A 24,732-nucleotide genomic window follows, 5' to 3' on the forward strand; every position below is an offset into this window, starting at 1 on the left:
CAATCCTAAATCTAAAGTCTGGTTCCTCCGCAGCTGGAGGCTTAGAGGCAGCAGACTCCGAAACAGAAAGAGCATCCTCCGAAGTATCAAAGGCGTCTTCATCATCGGATAATCTTGTATCAGACTGTATCAGATAAATCCAATAAGCTAATAGATGACCCCTGGGAAGTACAGCAATATTTAACCTTTTGCTTGCGCGAGGTAAAGCACTAAAGACCGCAGACACTGCCGTCTGTAACTGTTCAGTAAAGTTTGGTGGTAAAAGGGCCCCTCCAGATGGAGGAATAGGAGTGCTACGGGAAGCTGCATGTGTATTAGGAGATGACTGTAGGGTGCGCACCTGACGGGACAGAGACCCAAGCGAGAAACCGCTTTGTCTACAGACAACCGCACGGTCAGGAAGAAGAGAATCAATGTGACCACACCCGGTCACGTGGTGCACAGTGCAGGACCGCCCCTGCACCACTAAAAGCGCACCAAGCCTAACAGGCTGCGCAGCTCTCCAAAATGAAAGTTAAACCTGTATGTTCCAACATCTGCCTGAGCTTCATCTCACACATGACACAGAATAAACACAATATTTAAAATATGTGATTAATCCCCCTTGTTCAATAATACCCTTCCGGAGACATTAACCCTTGATTTTATTCAGATAAAAAGAGTCACATTGTGACCCTGTCTTCTTGCATCATCAAATGTGTATAAAAAATGAAACGATCTTACCGGAATATATGCTGTGGAACAGAAACACAGCCTCTCAAGTTTGACAGTCTTGTAGCATCACTCCTGACATGGACTTGAGTGATAGAAGCAGGCAGTGAAACTCGTCAACACTGATTGCTTAGGAGCTGTTAATACGAGTCTGGATGGGTTCGCAGAAAGACTCTCCCTGCATCTCCAGACCCTAACATTCATCAATGCTCTCACTGAGAGGCTGACAAGACTACTTAAAACTCCAGTCCCATTCCGAAGGGTACTACCCTCCATAAGGAACTACCCCTGTATCTTCTGACACTTCTCTGCCAACCTCCTGTGACGAAAAGCAAAGAATGACTGGGAGATGAGGGAAGTGGGGGGAGGTATTTAAGCCTTTGGCTGGGGTGTCTTGCCTCCTCCTGGTGGCCAGGTTCAGTATTTCCCACAAGTAAGGAATGAAGCCGTGGACTCTCCTTATATTAAGAAGGAAAGAAAGAACAGAGTAGCCAACTCTGGCTTTCTAAACTAAGGCAGCAATTGTTAGGAAAACGCAGTAAGTACCTCTTTACAAGTTCCTAACTGCTTTAAAGACACCACTACCCGACTGCAAGGAATGACGTGGAATACGGCTATACCCCAAAACTTGCTTGTAGATGAAATAAAAATTTTTCTTGAGACACCTAAACTTCACCTCCTCCATTTACCGAAGGCAAAGAGAATGACTGGGGGTTGTGAGTAAGCTAGTGATACTTAGCAGTTTAACTGTGGTGCTCTTTGTCTTCTCCTGCTGGCCAGGAGTGATATTTCCAACAGTAATTACTCAAGCCGTGGACTCGCCATATCTTAGGAAAGAAATTGAAAAGATCTTACCTCCAGGATCCATGCTGTGGAACAGAACACAGCCTCTCAAGTGTGACAGTCTTATAGCAGCGCTCTTGACATGAACTTGAGTGAGAGAAAGCAGGCAGTGAAACTCATCAACACTGATTGCTTAGGAGCTGTTAGCAGTAGTCTGGAAGGTTTCACAGAAAAACTTTCCCTGCATCTCCAAACTCTAACTTTCATCAATACTCTCACTGAGAGGTTGACATGACTACTCCAGTCCTATCTCGAAGGGCAGATACCCTATTTCAGGACTCTCCAAATCTTCTGCCACCTCCTATTGTGACGAAAGGCAAAGAATGACTGGGGTAATGAGGAAGTGGGAGGGATATTTAAGCCTTTGGCTGGGGTGTCTTTGCCTCCTCCTGGTGGCCAGGTGTTGTTTTTTCCAACAGTAAGGAATGAAGAAATGGACTCGCCCTATCTTAGGAAGGAAAGGAAGATTTCTACTTGAAGGTTTAGAAGCATTGTTGGCAGGCCAGGATATTAAGTAACTTATGCTCTGTTAGCTTGAATACAAAAAAACATAAATTGTGCTTACCTGATAATTTCATTTCCATCGAGGGGAGGAGAGTCCACGGCTTCATTCATTACTATTTGGAATTAAGAACCTAACCACCAGGAGGAGGCAAAGACACCCCAGTCAAAGGCTTAAACACCTCCCCCACTTCCCTCATCCCCCAGTCATTCTGCCGAGGGAACCAGGAACAGTAGGAGAAATATCAGGGTAAAAAAGGTGCCAGAAGATGAATACATTTAGGGCCGCCCAACGGAGATATGGGCAGGAGCCGTGGACTCTCCTCCCCTCAATGGAAATTAAATTATCAGGTAAGCATAATTTATGTTTTCCATCTAAAGGGGAGGAGAGTCCACAGCTTCATTCATTACTATTGGGAACATATACCCAAGCTCTAGATGACACTGAATGAAACCGGGAGGGTAAAAGGCAGACCCTAATCTGAGGGCACCACAGCCTGCAAAACCTTCCTCCCAAAAACAGCTTCCGCAGAAGCAAAAACATCAAATTAGTAAAATTTTGCAAAAGTGTGTAAGGAGGAACAGGTAGCCGCCTTACAAATTTGCTCCATAGAGACATCATACTTGAAGGCCCAAGACAAAGCCACAGCTCTAGTTGAATGAGCCGTGATCCTCTGAGGAGGCTTATGTCCTGCTGTCTCGTAAGCCAAGCGAATCAAGCTCCTCAACCAAAAAGACAGAAGTAGCAGAGGCCCTTTGCCCCTTGCGCTTCCCAGAATACACCACGAAAAGAGATGTAGACTGTCTGAAATCCTTTGTAGCCTGAAGATAGAACTTCAAGGCACGAACCACATCCAAGTTATGAAGTAACCTCTCCTTTGAAGAAGAAGGGTTAGGACACAAAGAAGGAACAACTATTTCCTGATTGATGTTACAGTTAGACACCACCTTGGGGAGAAAGCCCAACCCAGTGCAAAGTACAGCCTTATCCGCATGAAACACCAGATAAGGAGGGTCACATTGCAAGGTAGCTAGTTCAGATACTCTTTGTGCCGATGCAATAGCCAACAGGAAGAGAACCTTCCAGGAGAGAATCTTAATGTCTATGGAATGCATAGGTTCAAACTGTACCCTCTGCAAAACCTTAAGTCCAAGTTTACGCTCCAAGGCGGAGCCGACTGTCTAAAGAAAGACCTGATTCTAGACAGAGCCTGAATAAAAGACTGAATGTCGGGGGGCGGAGTCAGCTACCTACAGAGCGGTCGCATGTTTGAGTTGCTCCTCATCTACAAGAGACAAATATATTGCTATTCATCCAAATTATAAGGGATAAATGTTCACAGTGACAGCGCAAATATATGTGACCATTATGCTCTCATGTGGAACCGTTTAAAGTGTTTCCAGTTACTTTGAGAATACGGTTGGTCTTTGCTTGGTCCACAGAGTTTGGAAGGCGCCATATTGGAGAAATGGTGTGGCGTTTTTTTATATATTATGGCAGGCCCTGCTACAACCACTCTACTGCTTCATAAGTGAATATGCTCATTCTGGAGCAACCAGCAGACAAAGAATCATAAAGTCATAGCAAGGAGGGCTTTCCCTTGGTCCAAAGAACACTCACACCGGCGAGTCTGCAAAATAATAATGGAGACTTACCTGTCACTCATCAAAGAGCTGCGCTACCTACTTGATAGTCATCATGCTGCACTCGCTGAAAACTTATGCAGAACATCCGTTCATGAGGACGCCCTGACTTCTACACTTGCTATCCCTTCTTACCGGGCTCCGGTAGTATGTGGGGGCGGTGGCGCTTTGGGGCCCCAGCGCTCACTGCTCTTCACGCCGGGACCTCAAAGGGACCCAGGGGGTCTGCATTCATTCAGATTTGCAGCCTAAACAGTGGAGCAGCGATTTACCAACTCAGGTTGGGCATGGTCCCCTTACCACTCTTCAATCTTTTCCAGGGGTGATTCTGACTGGGGTTTCCATTTCTACACCTACGATGACCTTATCCAGTGCCTATGCCCTGTTCTTAAGACATTCTTGGCTGTCAGTTATGTGTGGCCCATTATTCACTCTCTCTTCACTCCCAGCTTTATGGAACATAATGAGCCATTTTGGATTCCACAATAGAGCAGGCATCGGATAGAAGCTCGAACCTGAGAACACTGTAATTTCAGTTCCTCTGGCTGTCCTTTTATGAAGATCTATCGATCTGAGTCTCTCTTGAACAGCTACATAAATATACCGGACAGGTGCCAAGCAGTCAATTTATCCCTCCAAGGTTGCTTAGAAGGTTAACCATTTTTATTGAGCATAAATATATTTCTATTGATGAGTTATATGTTTACTGGATTTAGTCCCCAGTTTATGTATTTGTTATGAAAGTCACTGGATAGTGTGTACACCTTATTGAGGAACAATTGTTTTTTGTTTTGTTTTTTTACAGCTACAGCTATGCAACCCAACATAGTATACTATTTTACCTTGCAGCCTGATCTATTATATTCCTATGGATGTTTCTGTTCTGCTTATATTCTTATTATATTTAAATTGTATGTTAAAGTTTTTATATACTATTCTCTCCAATGGAGCCGGGTATTATCCATTATATATAGCTAAAGGTTAGGCTCAAAATCTAACTAATGTTAGACTTGTCATATGGTTAGTAAGTCTCTAGCCCTTGTTAGCCATAATATACATGTTAGTTTGCAAAGTCATATTTAATAATGTACTGAATGTGTGCTTATGCCCTATATCTTATATAATTATGAGGTCCAATGATCTTATATAACTAATTTGTGCGTATGCAGTATAAATTTTTTTATATGATTCACTTATGGGGTGATCTCTCCCATAGGTTTAGATCTGTTAATAATGCAGATGAGACCTTTGAGAGGTATAGTCACTTTCATCCTTTAAACAAGTTGGGGAAGCCATGTATAATTCTGTAAACTATGCTTTTGATGGCAGGAGATGCCAGTGGCCGAGGCAGAGCTCTGTACACTATTTTGCTTAACAATGTGCAGACTATTTAATGCGGGCTTCCCTAAAATTTGACTAAAACTATCATTTCATACCTAAAATATATAACATTGGGAACAAGCTTAGCATCTAGCTAGCTCCAGCAACAATTTTTATTACCTGAATACCCTCCCCCCACACCCATTAATACACTCTGGCATTTGTGATCGTGCCTAGAGTGTTTTTGCACAGTTTCCCTTGCAAAATACCGCATATATAATTAGATTCCATTGTATTCATTAGATTTAACTTATAAGTTAATAATTCTTTTTATCCGAGGTTGAACATTCCTTGAAAAACTCTAATGTTTGTCTATATGTCACAACACATGTGTATGAAGAAGTGTAGACAAATTGAAGGCTTGCAACATAGCGAAGAATGGTTGATTTTGATAATACATTCTAATCAGATACCCAAGCTTGAGTGGCTCCTATATGTTCTTATTTATTTTGACGGCTCATATATATTAGGACCCACAGTTTAATATTTATCTTATATACTATACTGGGTATCAATGAAGCATCCTTTATCTCTTTTTATGGTATAAAATAAGTTATATATACCTACAGAATATTTCAAAGCTAAACACAACTTAAAAATGTGAGGTTCATGCTATGCATAATCTAATCTCTCTGAGATGTAACGGATATGACTATATATTCTCAACAGTAATTTTGATATAATTTTTCCCTTCTGTATTCACACACCTTTTGAATTATTTCATGTATGTTGTATCTTGTATTCAACCTCATTAAAAAAAAAAATAATAAAAAAAAATAATAATAATTGAATGTCAGTGAGCTCAGCGAGTCTCCTATGCAACAAAACAGATAATGCCGAAATCTGTCCCTTTAAGGAACTAGCGGCAAGACCCTTCTCCAAACCATCTTGGAGAAAGGACAGAATCCTGGATACCTTCACCTTATGCCAAGGATATCCATGCTTCTCACACCAGGACAAGTAAGTCCTCCACACCTTATGGTAGATGCGACAAGTGACTGGCTTCCTTGCCTGAATTAGAGTATCAATCACACCCTCAGAAAAGCCTCTCATGGCTAAGACTAGGCGTTCAATATGCACGCAGTCAGCCTCAGAGAATCTAGATTTCAATGTTGAAAGGGGCCCTGTGACAGCAGATCCCTGCGACAGGGTAACCTCCACGGCGGAGAGGATGACATCTCCACCAGATCCGCAAACCACGTCCTCCGTGGCCATGAAGGACCAATCAGAATGGCTGAGGCCCACTCCTGTTTGATGCGTGCCACTACACGAGGTAGAAGTGGTAACGGTGGAATAATGTAAGCTAGGCTGAATCCCCAAGGAACCACTAAGGCATCTATCAGCTCTGCCTGGGGATCCCTGGACCTCGACCCGTATCGAGGCAGCTTGCAATTAATTCTGGACGCCATGAGATCTATCTCTCGCGTTCCTCATCTGAGACAAATTTTTGCAAACACCTCGGGTGGAGAGACCATTCCCCCTGGATGGAAGGACTGTCTGCTGAGAAAGTCCGCTTCCCAGTTGTCCACACACCGAATGTGAATCGCTGAGAGCGAGCAGTCATGGGACTCCGCCCACTCCAGGATCCGAGACACCTCCCTCATTGCGATCTGAACCCTATCATGTAACCCTGGGAGACCACTTCTAGAACCCAAGGGTCCTGAACGTCCTGCAACCATGCATCTGAGAATAGAGATAATCTGCCCCCTACGTGATCCGTAGACCGGTCGGGGGCCGCCCCTTCATGCCGATTTTGTCTTGGCTGGCTTCGTGCACTGCTTAGACTTGTTCCAAGATTGAGCCGGCTTCCAAGGTCCCTTGGATTGGTCAGCTTTTGCTTTGACACCTTAGCATTCAGGTGTATAATTTGCATATTGGCATCGCAGATGAAAGAAATGGCAATCTTCAGCGCCTTAATCTTTTCCTGTATTTCGTCGATGGATGTCTCCCCCTCGACCATTTCACACAGGGATTCACACCAATTTGTCGCAGCTCCAGTGACCGCCGCTGCTGGCTGAAAAACAAACCCTGTGTGCTGAAACATCCTCAAGGGGAATAGTTGTCTGCTTCGCGAGCATAGAGATAGCCCCATCCACCTTAGGGATGGTCCCCCACAGCTCAAACTGAGAGTCTGGAACGGGAACAGTTTTTTAAAGAAAGAAGAAGGGGAAAAGGAAGAACCTAATCTCTCCCATTCATTCTCAATAATATTAGCCATCTTAACGGGAACCGTTAAAGACTGAGGTACTACCCTGTCCTTGAAAACCTTGTCAAGCTTAGGAATCGCAGGTTCCTCTGGTATCTTAGGTTCCGGAACCTCCAGAATAGTAAGCACCTGCCGTAGCAGAAAGCGCAAATTCTCCATCCTAAACCTATAACCAGGCTCCTCCGCCGCCGGAGGTTTAGATGACACAGTAAGGCATGGATCACTTTCGAAACCGCCGATTCCAGTTGGTCTTCAAAGTCTAACGGCCCACGAATCTCTCCCGAAGGAGTAACGGTAGGACCCCAGGGCACTGCATGTGCAATCAGAGATAAACGTAGGGAACGCACCTACGAAGAACCCTCAGAGGTGGACGGCTCAGTAGTACTAAAGATCCGTTTTAGATGCTGTAACTTTATCAAGGTATGTGGAACATAGTTGAGCAAGCTGATCTACCAGAACCTCCTCACGATAAACACAGGAATTTGACTTTTTTAAGGAAGGAGAGCCTTCCAACGCGTCAGAGTCCTCCATCGCTTGCGCGCTTGGTTAGACTAACTTTATTGATTAAAAAGACACCTTTATACCACCAATGGCCGGCGCACTCACCACCTCATAGGACCCAGACTACAGAAGCCGCTACGTCTCCTGCGCCACAGATCAACAGGAAGGATAGATAGCCACACCCAGTTGTGGCTGCGCAAGTTTCCGCAAGTAACCTTAAAGTTCTACACATTTGCCAGAGCCTCATCTCGCACATAGCGCAGCAATGACACAATAAACAATATCATGTATAACCCCCCCTGTTCAATAATCCCCCTTCCAGGAATATTAACCCTTGATTCTGTAAAGATAAAAAGGCGCCACACTGTGACCCTGTCTTCTATGTTATCATTATTAATAAAAAATGAAACAATCTTACCAGAATCTATGCTGTGGAACAGGAACACGGCCCTTCAAGTGTGACAGGTTAGTAGCCTCGCTCCTGACATGGACTTGAGTGACGAAAGCAGGCAGCAAAACTCGTCAACGCTGATTGCTTATGGAGCTGTTAATATGAGTAGGGATAGTTTCGCAGAAAGACTCTCCCTGCATCTCCGGACTCTAACTTTCACCCAGGCTCTCACTGAGAGGCTTCAGGACTACTTAAAACTCCAGTCCCACTGCGAAGAGTACTACCCTCCATAAGAGACTACTCCGAAACTCCGGCACTCCTCTGCCAGACTCCTGTGACGAAAGGCAAAGAATGACTGGGGGATGAGGGAAGTGGGGGAGGTATTTAAGCCTTTGGCTGGGGTGTCTTTGTCTCCTCCTGGTGGCCAGGTTCTATATTTTCAATAGAAATGAATGAAGCCGTGGATTCTCCTCCCCTTTAGATGGAAACTAAAACATTTTTTTACTGGATGCCAGAACAAATGGAAGCTCCTGGATTTAATAGTTTCCATAATGCTTCACTAAAGGGCAGTCCTCCACTAAAGCTAAAACATCATTCCACTGCCCATCAACTGGCTCAACTGCTTATGCGACACTGATAGTCAGAGTTTAAATGCACTGGGAGCGTCCCTAACTTTTAAAAAAGATATGAAATGGTGCTCCTTTAGTAAAAACAAAAATGTTAAATCAAAGTTAACAGCAAATAACGTTCTTGTTTTCTTGCTAAATGAGCAGACATTACAGAAGATTTTTGCAGCAAAAGTTCTCTACTGAGTATTGGCAGTAACCTGACTACAGTTAGAGCAGATGTCTTCTAGCAACAATTCAAAGGGAAAGCTACCCGCTTATATATGCCATACATGGTGAGTATTTAGAAGCACCAAAACAGGTCAGGAGTTTAACATTTCTTTTTAGGCCACTTGTTTCAAAACATTTGCAGTGTATTTGTTGGAACGCCAAATTTGTTGCCATCAGTATGTAGGTCAAACGACTTAAACGGTACTCACCAGAGTGGGTGAACAAGTACGAGATGTTATATAAGGATTCAACTGTTGCAAAACGTTTAAACAATTTACACTTTACAAATATCCCAAATATTTCCATTATAGATTATGAAAAAGTGTCACCTAGTGGAGGTAACATTTAAAAAATTCTGGATACATAAGTTGCAAACTAGGTATCCAGCAGGTATGACCTTGGAGTGGGACATTAGTTACTATGTTGACTAAATTGTCATATATTTGTTGTATTGAATTGTAATGCAATTTCACATTGAAATAGGTTTAAACATTTAAACATGCGCTTTCTTAGTAGTTCTGTATACATACATGTAAAAGTATGTTGTTTTATTGTGATGTTTTATGTATTTTATCTGGCCTGCAGATTGGATATGCTTGTTGTGCTTTAAAATATATGATTGGCTGAACTTTGTATAAAGTTGTGTTGTGGAGCTGTGATGTCTATGAGTAAGCGCTTTGTGCAGCGCGAAACACATAAGGTAGTTTTCACACACCTCTTGTGTTTATTTTAGACACGAACTAATAACATTTGGGATTTTTATTTGAGATTGGCATGCTGCTATTTTCTACACAAAGCTGCTCCCTTGCTTTCCTGTAGAGAACTCTACCCCCTTCTAGAGCTGTTACCCTTCTCAAATGAAGAAAAATAAAAAGAAAGAAAAAAAAGAAAGAAAAGGTAAAATCCATTTAAAATGATGAACAATAAAACGTTGCAGCTGACAAATAAATAGTACACAGCAAATGGAAACTTTGGTACGTGTTAAACTAGTGTGTGCCTATACATTTTTTTTGGTATACAAAAACTTTTTTCTCAATATTTTTTTTTCAATATCAAAAAACAACTAACATTTTTTTATATTAATTTTTCGGAATTTCAAACAGAAATTTAAGTCAATACAGCGATGCTGACAATAAAGAAAATGTATTAAACCACTTTACACCATTGCAATTGTTTGGCAAATCAATACATTGAACTAATTTTTGTTAATAATAAAATACAAAATGTAATATTGTTTTTATAACCAGTTCCTAAATGAAAAATGATTTGTGTGTTTTGTTAGCATCAATATTACATTTGTACTTTAACGAGTCAAAATAAAACTTCAGTACTAAAAAAGTCTGCCGTTGGTCTTACTTTTGATTAACTGATAAAAATAAATAAATAAATAATAATACAGAGTATTCCAAATAATTATTTTAAGCCTCAGTACTAATTATGTGTCAGTGTTATAATTGTACATAGAACCTTTAAATACATATACTTAAAGTGTTTACTAGTTTCTCTTTTGGATCTAATGATATGCAACTTTGTTATATATAATTGGATCACATATTTAGTTGGTAAGATGTAGCAGCAATGCAATATTTTTTGCACTTTAATTAAAAGTAAAATGCATCTAAACCTCTGTCTATATCTTATTACGTTCCCCCAGGAAATTTCCTTTAAAGGAACAGGAAACCACAAAAAAATATTTCATAATTTGTATAGAACATACAATTTTAAACAACTTTCCAATTTACTTCTATTATCAAATTTGCTTTATTCTTGTTCTCCTTTGCTGAAGGTGCAGCATTGCACTACTAGCAGGTAGCTAAACCAATCACAAGAGACAAAGGTTTGAAGGCACGATCAGCAGCTAGCTCCCCCTAGTGTAGGATGTGTGTGTATTATTTGTCAACAAGGGATAACAAGAGAAGGAAGCACAACTGAAAATAGAAGTGAATTTAAAAAAAAGTGTTTTAAAATGACATGCTCTATCTGAATCCTGCAAGTTTACTTTTTACTTTCCTATCCCTTTAAGCATGTTTCATATGTTTTACAACTAATTAAACTCATTCTGCAACCTCAAAGCCAGCCTCATTTCAAGTTAAAAAATAAATAAAAGGGGCTTAAAAGTCTTTAACATAATGGAGCTGATGATATGGCATGTGACTGGCTGTAATGTCTTTGACTTTTAAAATAAATACATAATTATGTGAACGAGGAGCTACTAGAGAGGTTGCAGGATGAGAATGATTATTTTTTAAAATGTGCAGAGATCAGAAACTGTAGTGGGTAAATGTAATTAGATATAGGCAATGAATTGTAAGTATTGCAATTACTTTTTAAGTCAAATTACACTTCAGTTGTTTGCGTTACCATTAACTGAAGCCTAACTTAAATTCCTTGTTTGCATCAGTGACATATTTTGTCTTGAATTCAGTACAAAACTCATAGCTACTATCACATAATACTATCTTGTATCAGGCCTTTATTTCTGCAATGAATGAATGTATTATATATTTTATTTATACACTGAATTAGCCTTGACAATCTTAATAAGGCACAAACTTGGCTGGATCTCCAAAAGTAGCTTTTAACATCTCATATTTCCCAAACTATCTCTCTAACCCATTTGTTTAACTTTATTATATAATTGTCTTTTATTATATATCCCGGGGAAACTGGTTTGAAATCTATACTATACTTACAAGTTATATAAGCATACCAATGGGCAAGATTTTTGTTGCCATGTTAGCAACCAAATCTATTTTCCCTATATACATTAGCATTCTTGCAATAGCTCTCAAAAAACAAAATCAGACTTTCTTAAATGCAAAAAGTTTAACATTTTTATTACCAATTCCATCAAAGGTTGACTGGAAACATTGCCAAAAGACTTGAGACTATGGTCGAAAATAAAGTTACCTTTTTTGTTGAAAAAATCCTTGGAATATTTTCCCAACATAGCAAATTTTCGAGGGATTTTGCCCACCAGTTCAATGATCAATGCTATGTGATCTGTGTTTGGAGAACATTGCCAGCAAAACAGAAACATACAACTTATCAGTACACTTTATATGTGCAAAATATGGCCCGGCACAGACAGAATCAATCTGTATGCTTTAAAATAATACCCTTTAAGGGTGTAGCTCTTTAAAAACCAACTGCTGAAGAGCCACCGTTTTCTTGGATACTGAACTTTTTAAAGTTCTTTTATTTTAACATTAGGTAAATAAAAAATACCCTAAAGCGTGCAGAGAGTACTTATCTTTAGTGTATCTTAAAAACCAACAAGGTGGCTAATACGAATATAATTTGACATGACGTCAACAACAGCAGCTAAGATTACCATTCTGTCTGTATCACGGAGCCACTCAAAAAGAAGAGGTACTACCTCTGCGATTGAAGAATTCCCGAGAATATTTTCCAGACAGAGCAAAGTGTCTTGGGATATTGCCTAGCAGCTCAATGATGTGTGCTATGTGGTCTATGGAGGAGAGAAAAAGAAGAGTGAAGGAGTGGAAACGCGGATAAACAAATGAGATACAAAGGAAAATGTAGGAAGAGAATTAATTTTAAAAATAATAAAAATCTGCTACATAAACAAACAAATAAATAAAATCCATGCAGAGGTATTAGGGTCATCTGAAAAGCTACATCATTAGTATAAGTTATGATCAATGGTTATGAATGCAACAAATCAAACAATTAAAACATGGGAATGAAAAGGAAAATAGCGTAACAGCACCATTGTACTTGTTAGATGGGATTAGTTATTTTTTCAACATACCACAAATTTCCATTTATGAGTATAGTCAATGCACAAACTCAAACTATTATGAGCTTTGTTCAGCTTCTACATACAAGAGGAATTCAGACAGGCTATGAAACCAATCAGAGCATGCTTTACTGAACTGTAATACCATCTGTTTGATGCTATGTAAATAAATGGCCTTGCTGAAGAATTTGTGGTTTCTTGATATTTTTTAATCATCGTATGAAAGAAACATGTTCAGATTCTGACACCATACTGTCTGAAACAATTATACAATAAGGATCAATTTAACATCATCCTGTCAAGTAATCATGTTATTGTTCTATAATATATAAGTGCTATTTTATGTTTATCATTTGGAGAGAATAAGTTTGCACATATAATTCAATAGAATTATTTAAAAAGAAAAATATTGCATAGTTTGATATAAATAGATAACTAGGAGGGAAAATAACATCTAAACAAATATTACTTGGTTAGGAATATGGTTATAGGAAAAGTAAGTTACAATATGTTTTATGTTTCAATATGGACACAGAAGAAAGACCAGACATGAGCTCCAGGAAGGATGATTGGTTATTGAAATGCACTGAAGCTGATGACTTTAGTCTACTTTTTATTTGACAAAGAATAGTTCCAATACATTCCATTTATTATTGGGCATATTTTCAAGAAGACGATGCTTACATGTATACAAGAAATTACAAAATGAGTTTAAACGAAGTGTGAAAGGCAAAACACTCTATTTTCACAGGTAAGAGCAGCAATTATATGTTAAATTGTTCTAATAAATAAAACAAAGAAATGTTTTAGCTTATATGTCTTTACCTTCAACTGATGGCAAATGAAATACACACAGTCACAAGGTTTAAAAGAAAACAATCCGACCACTTAATGTTCCTAGCAGTCTGAACCTATAGCACAATACTATGACAATAACTTGATAACTGCAGTATGTATTCATACCTATAGGTTGTAAGTTCAATCCTGTCAGAACTGATGTTCCATCCTTCAGGTGTTAATAAACTGTGTACCATTATGTTGGCTAATAGCAACTATTAAGTAGCAGTTAGCGAGGATCAGTACATAGCCATGGCCTCTGGTCTAAGCTTTTGGAGTTCCTTTGGCAAATTATTAATGTATCTAACATTCTATCAGGTGTGGCCCACACTGTTGAAAGCCTTGGTGTCTGAAGCCTTTCCCATTTGCTGTTATCCATGCACATGCTAGCTATGTTGAATACGCTCCCAAGTCTGCCACATCTCTATTTAAGAGGACTTAGCAATACAATAAAACATTTACCCTGATAATAAAAAAATATTTTTTTTCTGAGGAATTACAGGCATTCATTTTATTCTTCTTCTACTCTGAGTACTAGAAAAAAAGATCTTTGACACTTTATGACATACAATATATGCAACAAAATGAAACAAATTGCCTGTTCACTAGAATATAGTAACATCTTTAGGTGGAAGACTGTGGAGCTTTTTAGGTCTGCTATTCTACAGAAATTGAGAGAAAAGGTCATTAATATTGTGCTCCAGACAGAAAATTGTCTAAGCGTTTCAAAATGTATTAATGTTAACACATATGACACCTTCCTATAGGCTGTAGTATGCAGTTATAGTAAAATTGTATCTAGAGTGTTTGTTACAGCTTATGCCAGTCCTGCTGTTTTTGTTATTATTTGGCTGAAGATGGAAAGCCTGGCCCTAAGAGAGAGGGATTTTGCCTGTATTACATTGTTTGGTAAGTTTATAAAATAAGCAGAAGCGAAGCGGTTACACATTTTTGTCATTGATTACCAAAAACATTAAGAGGGCACATTCAAAATATAAGAAAGAAGAATCTACATTTAAACCTTGTAACTGGGAATGACACTTTGTCCATCAGTAAACAAAACAAAATTTATATAGGTTGTAAAAGTAAGGAATGGTGAATATTTGTATGCAGACCTAAGACATTGGGTTGTCTCCCACTACAAAATCTCAGAGAATCTGAGATCGAGTTTCTTCTTCGCCTTCATCATTGCAATTAATGTGGGACTACAGCTTAAAGGAAATATATCAGGTATAGTGACATACGATATTTACTTAGCTGTAACTATAGAGTGCATCTTACTTGGCCTTTTAGTTACAATAAAAAAAGCACTACATTTTCACTTTGCAGGGTTTGTAAACTTTGACATCCTAATACAAATAAAACCCCAGAGTTCTTCTTGAAATTAAATAATGTTTCCAATGATCATTTAAGACAGACCACATAAAAATCTAAACGCATTTCTCTGTGCACGCACCTTCATCTCTAGAGTAGTCTTCACCAGAATGTGGTTCAAACAAATAATCACCAGTTGCTAGTTCAAATGCCTGAAAGTAAAATAAACATTTTGAACAGATTAGAAGCTTTAATTAAATGTAATGTAAAAGTTGTCTACTAGGCATTCGTCGACAGTAGTAACTTGCATTGTCAAAGCATAAACTAATACCAGTTATCTGGCCCCGCCTAAACTAACAATGATGGACCCTTTAAGTTGGAGATGTATTGTAAAAACCTGCCAGAATCCCCAGGTTGGTATAATATTCCTTATCATTGTAATACTATCTTATTTATTTTTAGTAACATTTCTAATTTGCTTTAAAGAGATACTGAACCCAAATACATCAATACCGTCTTAAAAGGTAAAGGGATACTGAACCCATATTTTTTCTTTCATGATTCAGTTAGAGCATGCAATTGTAAGCAACTTTCGAATTTACTCCTATTATCAAATTTTCTTTGTTCTCTTGTTATCTTTATTTGAAAAAGCAGGAATGTATGCTTATGAGCCGGCCCATCTTTGGTTCAGCACCTGGGTAACGCTTGCTGATTGGTGGCTAAATGCAGCCACCAATCAGCAAGCGCTATCCAGGGTGCTGAACAAAAAAATGGGCCAGCTTTTACATTCCTGGATTTTCAAATAAAGATGGCAAAAGAACGTAGAAAGATTAATAATAGGAGTAAATTAGAAAGTTGCTTACAATTGCATGCTCTAACTGAATCATGAAAGAAAAACATTGGGTTCAGTATCCCTTTAACTTTTTAGACGGTATTAACTTTACTTATTTGTAACAATTTCTTGACTCTATTGCACAGTTCACCAATGTTCTTTCCCATGTTCTTGAATTTAGTGGCTGATTAGGTCATCAACAAGCATCATCTATGGATCACATGTGCAGGGGCATTCTGCAGAATGACAGTTGTGGTATTATTAGGAGGAGAAGAAATCCAAAGGACAAACAACAGTGAAGTAAGTACCACTATATATTGATGCTCTTATGTGATAATGAAGCATGAAAAAGATTGAAAAAGATTGATTATGTAGCTCTTCTATTTAGCTATGACATAAAGGCGCACAATGCTCAGCCTGCCTCTGATACAAGTGAAAGATCTGGTTTAACCTCATGAGCCCTCTAATGGAAAGGACATTCATTTGCAAGCTACTCTTGCTACAACAGAACCAGTTTTCTTGATTTACACCTGGCTGTCTGATTGCTATAAAGGCTGTGAAAAAAAGATGCTTTACATACAGGAGCCAATTGCTTCCACTTTAAGCAAATGCTCACTGTTAGGTTTTAAATTCTCATTGCCTTTTACCTAATGTATGAGAAAACTTGAAACACATTTACTTGCCCCTAAGAAATTTGCACACTTCAATCATATCCTGTAATCAACTGCTGAATATATAGATTACTTAGTAAAAAACAGAATTTATGTTTACCTGATAAATTACTTTCTCCAACGGTGTGTCCGGTCCACGGCGTCATCCTTACTTGTGGGATATTCTCTTCCCCAACAGGAAATGGCAAAGAGCCCAGCAAAGCTGGTCACATGATCCCTCCTAGGCTCCGCCTACCCCAGTCATTCGACCGACGTTAAGGAGGAATATTTGCATAGGAGAAACCATATGGTACCGTGGTGACTGTAGTTAAAGAAAATAAATTATCAGACCTGATTAAAAAAACCAGGGCGGGCCGTGGACCGGACACACCGTTGGAGAAAGTAATTTATCAGGTAAACATAAATTCTGTTTTCTCCAACATAGGTGTGTCCGGTCCACGGCGTCATCCTTACTTGTGGGAACCAATACCAAAGCTTTAGGACACGGATGAAGGGAGGGAGCAAATCAGGTCACCTAAATGGAAGGCACCACGGTTTGCAAAACCTTTCTCCCAAAAATAGCCTCAGAAGAAGCAAAAGTATCAAACTTGTAAAATTTGGTAAAAGTGTGCAGTGAAGACCAAGTCGCTGCCCTACATATCTGATCAACAGAAGCCTCGTTCTTGAAGGCCCATGTGGAAGCCACAGCCCTAGTGGAATGAGCTGTGATTCTTTCGGGAGGCTGCCGTCCGGCAGTCTCGTAAGCCAATCTGATGATGCTTTTAATCCAAAAAGAGAGAGAGGTAGAAGTTGCTTTTTGACCTCTCCTTTTACCGGAATAAACAACAAACAAGGAAGATGTTTGTCTAAAATCCTTTGTAGCTTCTAAATAGAATTTTAGAGCGCGAACAACATCCAAATTGTGCAACAAACGTTCCTTCTTTGAAACTGGTTTCGGACACAGAGAAGGTACGATAATCTCCTGGTTAATGTTTTTGTTAGAAACAACTTTTGGAAGAAAACCAGGTTTAGTACGTAAAACCACCTTATCTGCATGGAACACCAGATAAGGAGGAGAACACTGCAGAGCAGATAATTCTGAAACTCTTCTAGCAGAAGAAATTGCAACTAAAAACAAAACTTTCCAAGATAATAACTTAATATCAACGGAATGTAAGGGTTCAAACGGAACCCCCTGAAGAACTGAAAGAACTAAATTGAGACTCCAAGGAGGAGTCAAAGGTTTGTAAACAGGCTTAATTCTAACCAGAGCCTGAACAAAGGCTTGAACATCTGGCACAGCTGCCAGCTTTTTGTGAAGTAACACAGACAAGGCAGAAATCTGTCCCTTCAGGGAACTTGCAGATAATCCTTTTTCCAATCCTTCTTGAAGGAAGGATAGAATCTTAGGAATCTTAACCTTGTCCCAAGGGAATCCTTTAGATTCACACCAACAGATATATTTTTTCCAAATTTTGTGGTAAATCTTTCTAGTTACAGGCTTTCTGGCCTGAACAAGAGTATCGATAACAGAATCTGAGAACCCTCGCTTCGATAAGATCAAGCGTTCAATCTCCAAGCAGTCAGCTGGAGTGAAACCAGGTTCGGATGTTCGAACGGACCCTGAACAAGAAGGTCTCGTCTCAAAGGTAGCTTCCAAGGTGGAGCCGATGACATATTCACCAGATCTGCATACCAAGTCCTGCGTGGCCACGCAGGAGCTATCAAGATCACCGACGCCCTCTCCTGATTGATCCTGGCTACCAGCCTGGGGATGAGAGGAAACGGCGGGAACACATAAGCTAGTTTGAAGGTCCAAGGTGCTACTAGTGCATCCACTAGAGCCGCCTTGGGATCCCTGGATCTGGACCCGTAGCAAGGAACTTTGAAGTTCTGACGAGAGGCCATCAGATCCATGTCTGGAATGCCCCACAGCTGAGTGACTTGGGCAAAGATTTCCGGATGGAGTTCCCACTCCCCCGGATGCAATGTCTGACGACTCAGAAAATCCGCTTCCCAATTTTCCACTCCTGGGATGTGGATAGCGGACAGGTGGCAGGAGTGAGACTCCGCCCATAGAATGATTTTGGTCACTTCTTCCATCGCTAGGGAACTCCTTGTTCCCCCCTGATGGTTGATGTACGCAACAGTTGTCATGTTGTCTGATTGAAACCGTATGAACTTGGCCCTCGCTAGCTGAGGCCAAGCCTTGAGAGCATTGAATATCGCTCTCAGTTCCAGAATATTTATCGGTAGAAGAGATTCTTCCCGAGACCAAAGACCCTGAGCTTTCAGGGATCCCCAGACCGCGCCCCAGCCCATCAGACTGGCGTCGGTCGTGACAATGACCCACTCTGGTCTGCGGAATGTCATCCCTTGTGACAGGTTGTCCAGGGACAGCCACCAACGGAGTGAGTCTCTGGTCCTCTGATTTACTTGTATCTTCGGAGACAAGTCTGTATAATCCCCATTCCACTGACTGAGCATGCACAGTTGTAATGGTCTTAGATGAATGCGCGCAAAAGGAACTATGTCCATTGCCGCTACCATCAACCCGATCACTTCCATGCACTGAGCTATGGAAGGAAGAGGAACGGAATGAAGTATCCGACAAGAGTCTAGAAGCTTTGTTTTTCTGGCCTCTGTCAGAAATATCCTCATTTCTAAGGAGTCTATTATTGTTCCCAAGAAGGGAACCCTTGTTGACGGAGATAGAGAACTCTTTTCCACGTTCACTTTCCATCCGTGAGATCTGAGAAAGGCCAGGACTATGTCCGTGTGAGCCTTTGCTTGAGGAAGGGACGACGCTTGAATCAGAATGTCGTCCAAATAAGGTACTACAGCAATGCCCCTTGGTCTTAGCACAGCTAGAAGGGACCCTAGTACCTTTGTGAAAATCCTTGGAGCAGTGGCTAATCCGAAAGGAAGCGCCACGAACTGGTAATGCTTGTCCAGGAATGCGAACCTTAGGAACCGATGATGTTCCTTGTGGATAGGAATATGTAGATACGCATCCTTTAAATCCACCGTGGTCATGAATTGACCTTCCTGGATGGAAGGAAGAATAGTTCGAATGGTTTCCATCTTGAACGATGGAACCTTGAGAAACTTGTTTAAGATCTTGAGATCTTAGATTGGTCTGAACGTTCCCTCTTTTTTGGGAACTATGAACAGATTGGAGTAGAACCCCATCCCTTGTTCTCTTAATGGAACAGGATGAATCACTCCCATTTTTAACAGGTCTTCTACACAATGTAAGAATGCCTGTCTTTTTATGTGGTCTGAAGACAACTGAGACCTGTGGAACCTCCCCCTTGGGGGAAGCCCCTTGAATTCCAGAAGATAACCTTGGGAGACTATTTCTAGCGCCCAAGGATCCAGAACATCTCTTGCCCAAGCCTGAGCGAAGAGAGAGAGTCTGCCCCCCACCAGATCCGGTCCCGGATCGGGGGCCAACATTTCATGCTGTCTTGGTAGCAGTGGCAGGTTTCTTGGCCTGCTTTCCCTTGTTCCAGCCTTGCATTGGTCTCCAAGCTGGCTTGGCTTGAGAAGTATTACCCTCTTGCTTAGAGGACGTAGCACTTTGGGCTGGTCCGTTTCTACGAAAGGGACGAAAATTAGGTTTATTTTTTGCCTTGAAAGGCCGATCCTGAGGAAGGGCGTGGCCCTTACCCCCAGTGATATCAGAGATAATCTCTTTCAAGTCAGGGCCAAACAGCGTTTTCCCCTTGAAAGGAATGTTAAGTAGCTTGTTCTTGGAAGATGCATCAGCCGACCAAGATTTCAACCAAAGCGCTCTGCGCGCCACAATAGCAAACCCAGAATTCTTAGCCGCTAACCTAGCCAATTGCAAAGTGGCGTCTAGGGTAAAAGAATTAGCCAATTTGAGAGCATTGATTCTGTCCATAATCTCCTCATAAGGAGGAGAATCACTATCGACCGCCTTTATCAGCTCATCGAACCAGAAACATGCGGCTGTAGCGACAGGGACAACGCATGAAATTGGTTGTAGAAGGTAACCCTGCTGAACAAACATCTTTTTAAGCAAACCTAATTTTTTATCCATAGGATCTTTGAAAGCACAACTATCCTCTATGGGTATAGTGGTGCGTTTGTTTAAAGTGGAAACCGCTCCCTCGACCTTGGGGACTGTCTGCCATAAGTCCTTTCTGGGGTCGACCATAGGAAACAATTTTTTAAATATGGGGGGAGGGACGAAAGGAATACCGGGCCTTTCCCATTCTTTATTAACAATGTCCGCCACCCGCTTGGGTATAGGAAAAGCTTCTGGGAGCCCCGGCACCTCTAGGAACTTGTCCATTTTACATAGTTTCTCTGGGATGACCAACTTGTCACAATCATCCAGAGTGGATAATACCTCCTTAAGCAGAATGCGGAGATGTTCCAACTTAAATTTAAATGTAATCACATCAGGTTCAGCATGTTGAGAAATGTTCCCTGAATCAGTAATTTCTCCCTCAGACAAAACCTCCCTGGCCCCATCAGACTGGGTTAGGGGCCCTTCAGAAACATTATTATCAGCGTCGTCATGCTCTTCAGTATCTAAAACAGAGCAGTCGCGCTTACGCTGATAAGTGTTCATTTTGGCTAAAATGTTTTTGACAGAATTATCCATTACAGCCGTTAATTGTTGCATAGTAAGGAGTATTGGCGCGCTAGATGTACTAGGGGCCTCCTGAGTGGGCAAGACTCGTGTAGACGAAGGAGGGAATGATGCAGTACCATGCTTACTCCCCTCACTTGAGGAATCATCTTGGGCATCATTGTCATTGTCACATAAATCACATTTATTTAAATGAATAGGAATTCTGGCTTCCCCACATTCAGAACACAGTCTATCTGGTAGTTCAGACATGTTAAACAGGCATAAACTTGATAACAAAGTACAAAAAACGTTTTAAAATAAAACCGTTACTGTCACTTTAAATTTTAAACTGAACACACTTTATTACTGCAATTGCGAAAAAACATGAAGGAATTGTTCAAAATTCACCAAATTTTCACCACAGTGTCTTAAAGCCTTAAAAGTATTGCACACCAAATTTGGAAGCTTTAACCCTTAAAATAACGGAACCGGAGCCGTTTTTAACTTTAACCCCTTTACAGTCCCTGGTATCTGCTTTGCTGAGACCCAACCAAGCCCAAAGGGGAATACGATACCAAATGACGCCTTCAGAAAGTCTTTTCTAAGTATCAGAGCTCCTCTCACATGCGACTGCATGCCATGCCTCTCAAAAACAAGTGCGCAACACCGGCGCGAAAATGAGGCTCTGCCTATGCTTTGGGAAAGCCCCTAAAGAATAAGGTGTCTAAAACAGTGCCTGCCGATATTATTATATCAAAATACCCAAATAAAATGATTCCTCAAGGCTAAATATGTGTTAATAATGAATCGATTTAGCCCAGAAAAAGTCTACAGTCTTAATAAGCCCTTGTGAAGCCCTTATTTACGATCGTAATAAACATGGCTTACCGGATCCCATAGGGAAAATGACAGCTTCCAGCATTACATCGTCTTGTTAGAATGTGTCATACCTCAAGCAGCAAGAGACTGCTCACTGTTCCCCCAACTGAAGTTAATTGCTCTCAACAGTCCTGTGTGGAACAGCCATGGATTTTAGTGACGGTTGCTAAAATCATTTTCCTCATACAAACAGAAATCTTCATCTCTTTTCTGTTTCTGAGTAAATAGTACATACCAGCACTATTTCAAAATAACAAACTCTTGATTGAATAATAAAAACTACAGTTAAACACTAAAAAACTCTAAGCCATCTCCGTGGAGATGTTGCCTGTACAACGGCAAAGAGAATGACTGGGGTAGGCGGAGCCTAGGAGGGATCATGTGACCAGCTTTGCTGGGCTCTTTGCCATTTCCTGTTGGGGAAGAGAATATCCCACAAGTAAGGATGACGCCGTGGACCGGACACACCTATGTTGGAGAAATTGAGATTTCCTATAGAGGATGATTAACTCTAAAAGACTGGAAGCAATAGATATTGTGAGAGAAATATTCAGAAAACACAACACAAGGTAGCTATAATAAAACACAGCAGGTATGTATATTGTGTATATATATATATATATATATATATATATTTATATATTTATACATACATACATACATACATATGCACACATACCACCTTGTGTTTTCTGAATATATATATATAATTTTTTTAATGTATTGAATCTATAATACACAATATAGCCAAAAGTATGTAGGCACCCCTGCTAATTATTGAGTTAAGCTATTCCAGCCCACCCATGCACCCACCCACAGGTGCATTGAATACAGCACATAACCATAAAATGTCCATAAAACACATATTGGTAGTACAATGGGTTGCACTGAAGAGCTGAATAACTTTAAACATGACAATGTAATAGGATTCCATCAAACGTCTACACAGTCAGCAAATCCATAAAGTCCTGGTCAAGGACACAATGTTATATAGTGCATTCCAGTATTTATGCAATCAAATTAATGTAATTGATGATACTTCTAAGTATCATAGCAATGTTTCGGGCAACAAGCACTTAATCAAGCTATAAATTCAGTTTAAATGAGTGAATATCGGGAGTAGTGCTATAATGTCTGACATTGTATGTTAGGACTGAACACAAGTAGAGTTGTGTTAGCATGCACTATAATAATTAAAGGGACAATAAATTCAAAATTGAATTCCTCATGAAATGTATAACTATGCATAATTGAAAAACAAATAAAATGCACTTTCATTCTTTATTTTCCTGCTTTTCCTCTAATTTTATTTAGGGTTTCCACTTCTCCAGAGACGCCGGAAAGCATTCCTTGGTATGCAGAACCTGACACTCCTACATGCTGCAAAGTTGTTGGTTGAAACATGCAGGAGTTTATTTACATTGTCTCTTATGGCTAAAGATAAAATTAAAACATAAAAAAAAAAATTCTATATATCTTGGCCTATAACCTAGACCAGCGGTCGCCAACCAGTGGTCGGTGGACCACTGGTGGTCCGGGAGAAGATGTTGGTGGTCCGTGACACCATTAAGCAGGAATTAATCTCCTCTGATGGTGTCACCCCTGTCGCACGGCAACTCCCTACAGTGCCTGGCTGAACATCAGTAAAAAACGACGGAGGAGGAATTAAATTACAATCTCCCTACGCATGTTGCATAGCTAGATAGTATTTTTAACTCCTCCCACCCGGTGCGCTGCTCAGAGGAAGATGCTTCCATTCTAAAGCCAGCAGAGGTTGCTATAGTATTGGCTTGAAATAGTGGAATTAAAGTATATAAAAAAAGAAAATCTTAAAAAAAAAATATCTCATATTTCATTTCATTTACCTGTCTCTTTGTAGTAGTTTTCCTAATTCTCAGATGAACCAACATCACTGTTTGTCTTCCTCCCCTCCATCATCTTTTTTTTTATTTTTTTATTAAATATTAATTTTTTTTCATTCCAGTAATTGCCATCCAGCAGATCAGCCATATCCCACCAGTATTATAGTAATGCCAGTAACATCAGTTGTGGTTAGCTCACATCCATATTAAGAGCTTTCTGATATAAACTTAATTTATGACTCCAATGTCTATCCATAATTATAAGTAGTTTTGAATAATTCCTAACTGGGGAGGTAACTTGGAAGTCTTATGTTATAATATTAAACATATTATAACATAACTTAAATGAAAACAACCGTTATTTGCCTTTTGTGTAGGCAGTTTCATTATCAAACATTCTTGACAAATTTAGTTTAATTAGAACTTGTATCCTATGAATAGGAAGATATTAAGGTGGAAGAACTTCCAACTGAATTACAATAACTTTGTGTACATTTTTAAAGTCTCTGTGTAAACAGGTAGTATCTCATATGAGAAAACATTTATTCTTTACAGAAAAAAATAAACTGCCAGAGAGAATACTCTTATGATTACTGTATTCAAGTGATAGATGTGTCTTCAACGCTTGAGTTGCTGGATTCAGATGGAGTGTAGTTACTTTTTTGAGCTTTTTGGGGTTTTCCATGTTTTCCTACGGATGTCCAGTGTCGTGAGATAGACTTTCAGTGAGGCTTAGGTGATGTGGACATATCTGGATTCTCCCTGGTGATTCCCCCTCCTCTATTGTAGAGTATGTATAGGTGTTGTTCATATAAGTGAAAAGCAACTTGAAAGGAAAGTTCCATTGATATTTAATTTTGGCATTGATGAGGGCTTGTATCACAGGTTTCATCTCTCTGCGTTTTCTGAGTGTTGTAGGGGAGAGATTGGTATATATCTGGATAGGATGGTTTTTGAAGCATAAGTTGTGAGATGA

The 24,732-nt window shown here is 40.0% G+C and overlaps 1 protein-coding gene across 6 annotated transcripts in view; it reads right to left on the reverse strand.

Moving 5' to 3' along the window:
- Positions 1-24,732, reverse strand: part of SRPK2 (SRSF protein kinase 2) — a 508,288-nt gene that overhangs the window by 14,678 nt on the left and 468,878 nt on the right. For 4 of the 6 annotated variants that reach the window (XM_053716553.1, XM_053716552.1, XM_053716555.1 and 1 more), the window contains 2 exons: positions 15,070-15,139; positions 12,393-12,485 (listed from right to left, as the gene is read on the reverse strand). In XM_053716553.1, coding sequence (XP_053572528.1) covers positions 12,393-12,485; positions 15,070-15,139 — 163 coding nt within the window. Of the gene's footprint in view, positions 1-11,923; positions 12,017-12,392; positions 12,486-12,921; positions 13,033-15,069; positions 15,140-24,732 lie in introns of all 6 variants that reach the window. The other 2 variants (XR_008402804.1, XM_053716556.1) reach the window with 2 other exon arrangements.

Source organism: Bombina bombina, chromosome 6 (genome assembly GCF_027579735.1).
Source record: "Bombina bombina isolate aBomBom1 chromosome 6, aBomBom1.pri, whole genome shotgun sequence".
NCBI lineage: Eukaryota > Metazoa > Chordata > Amphibia > Anura > Bombinatoridae > Bombina > Bombina bombina.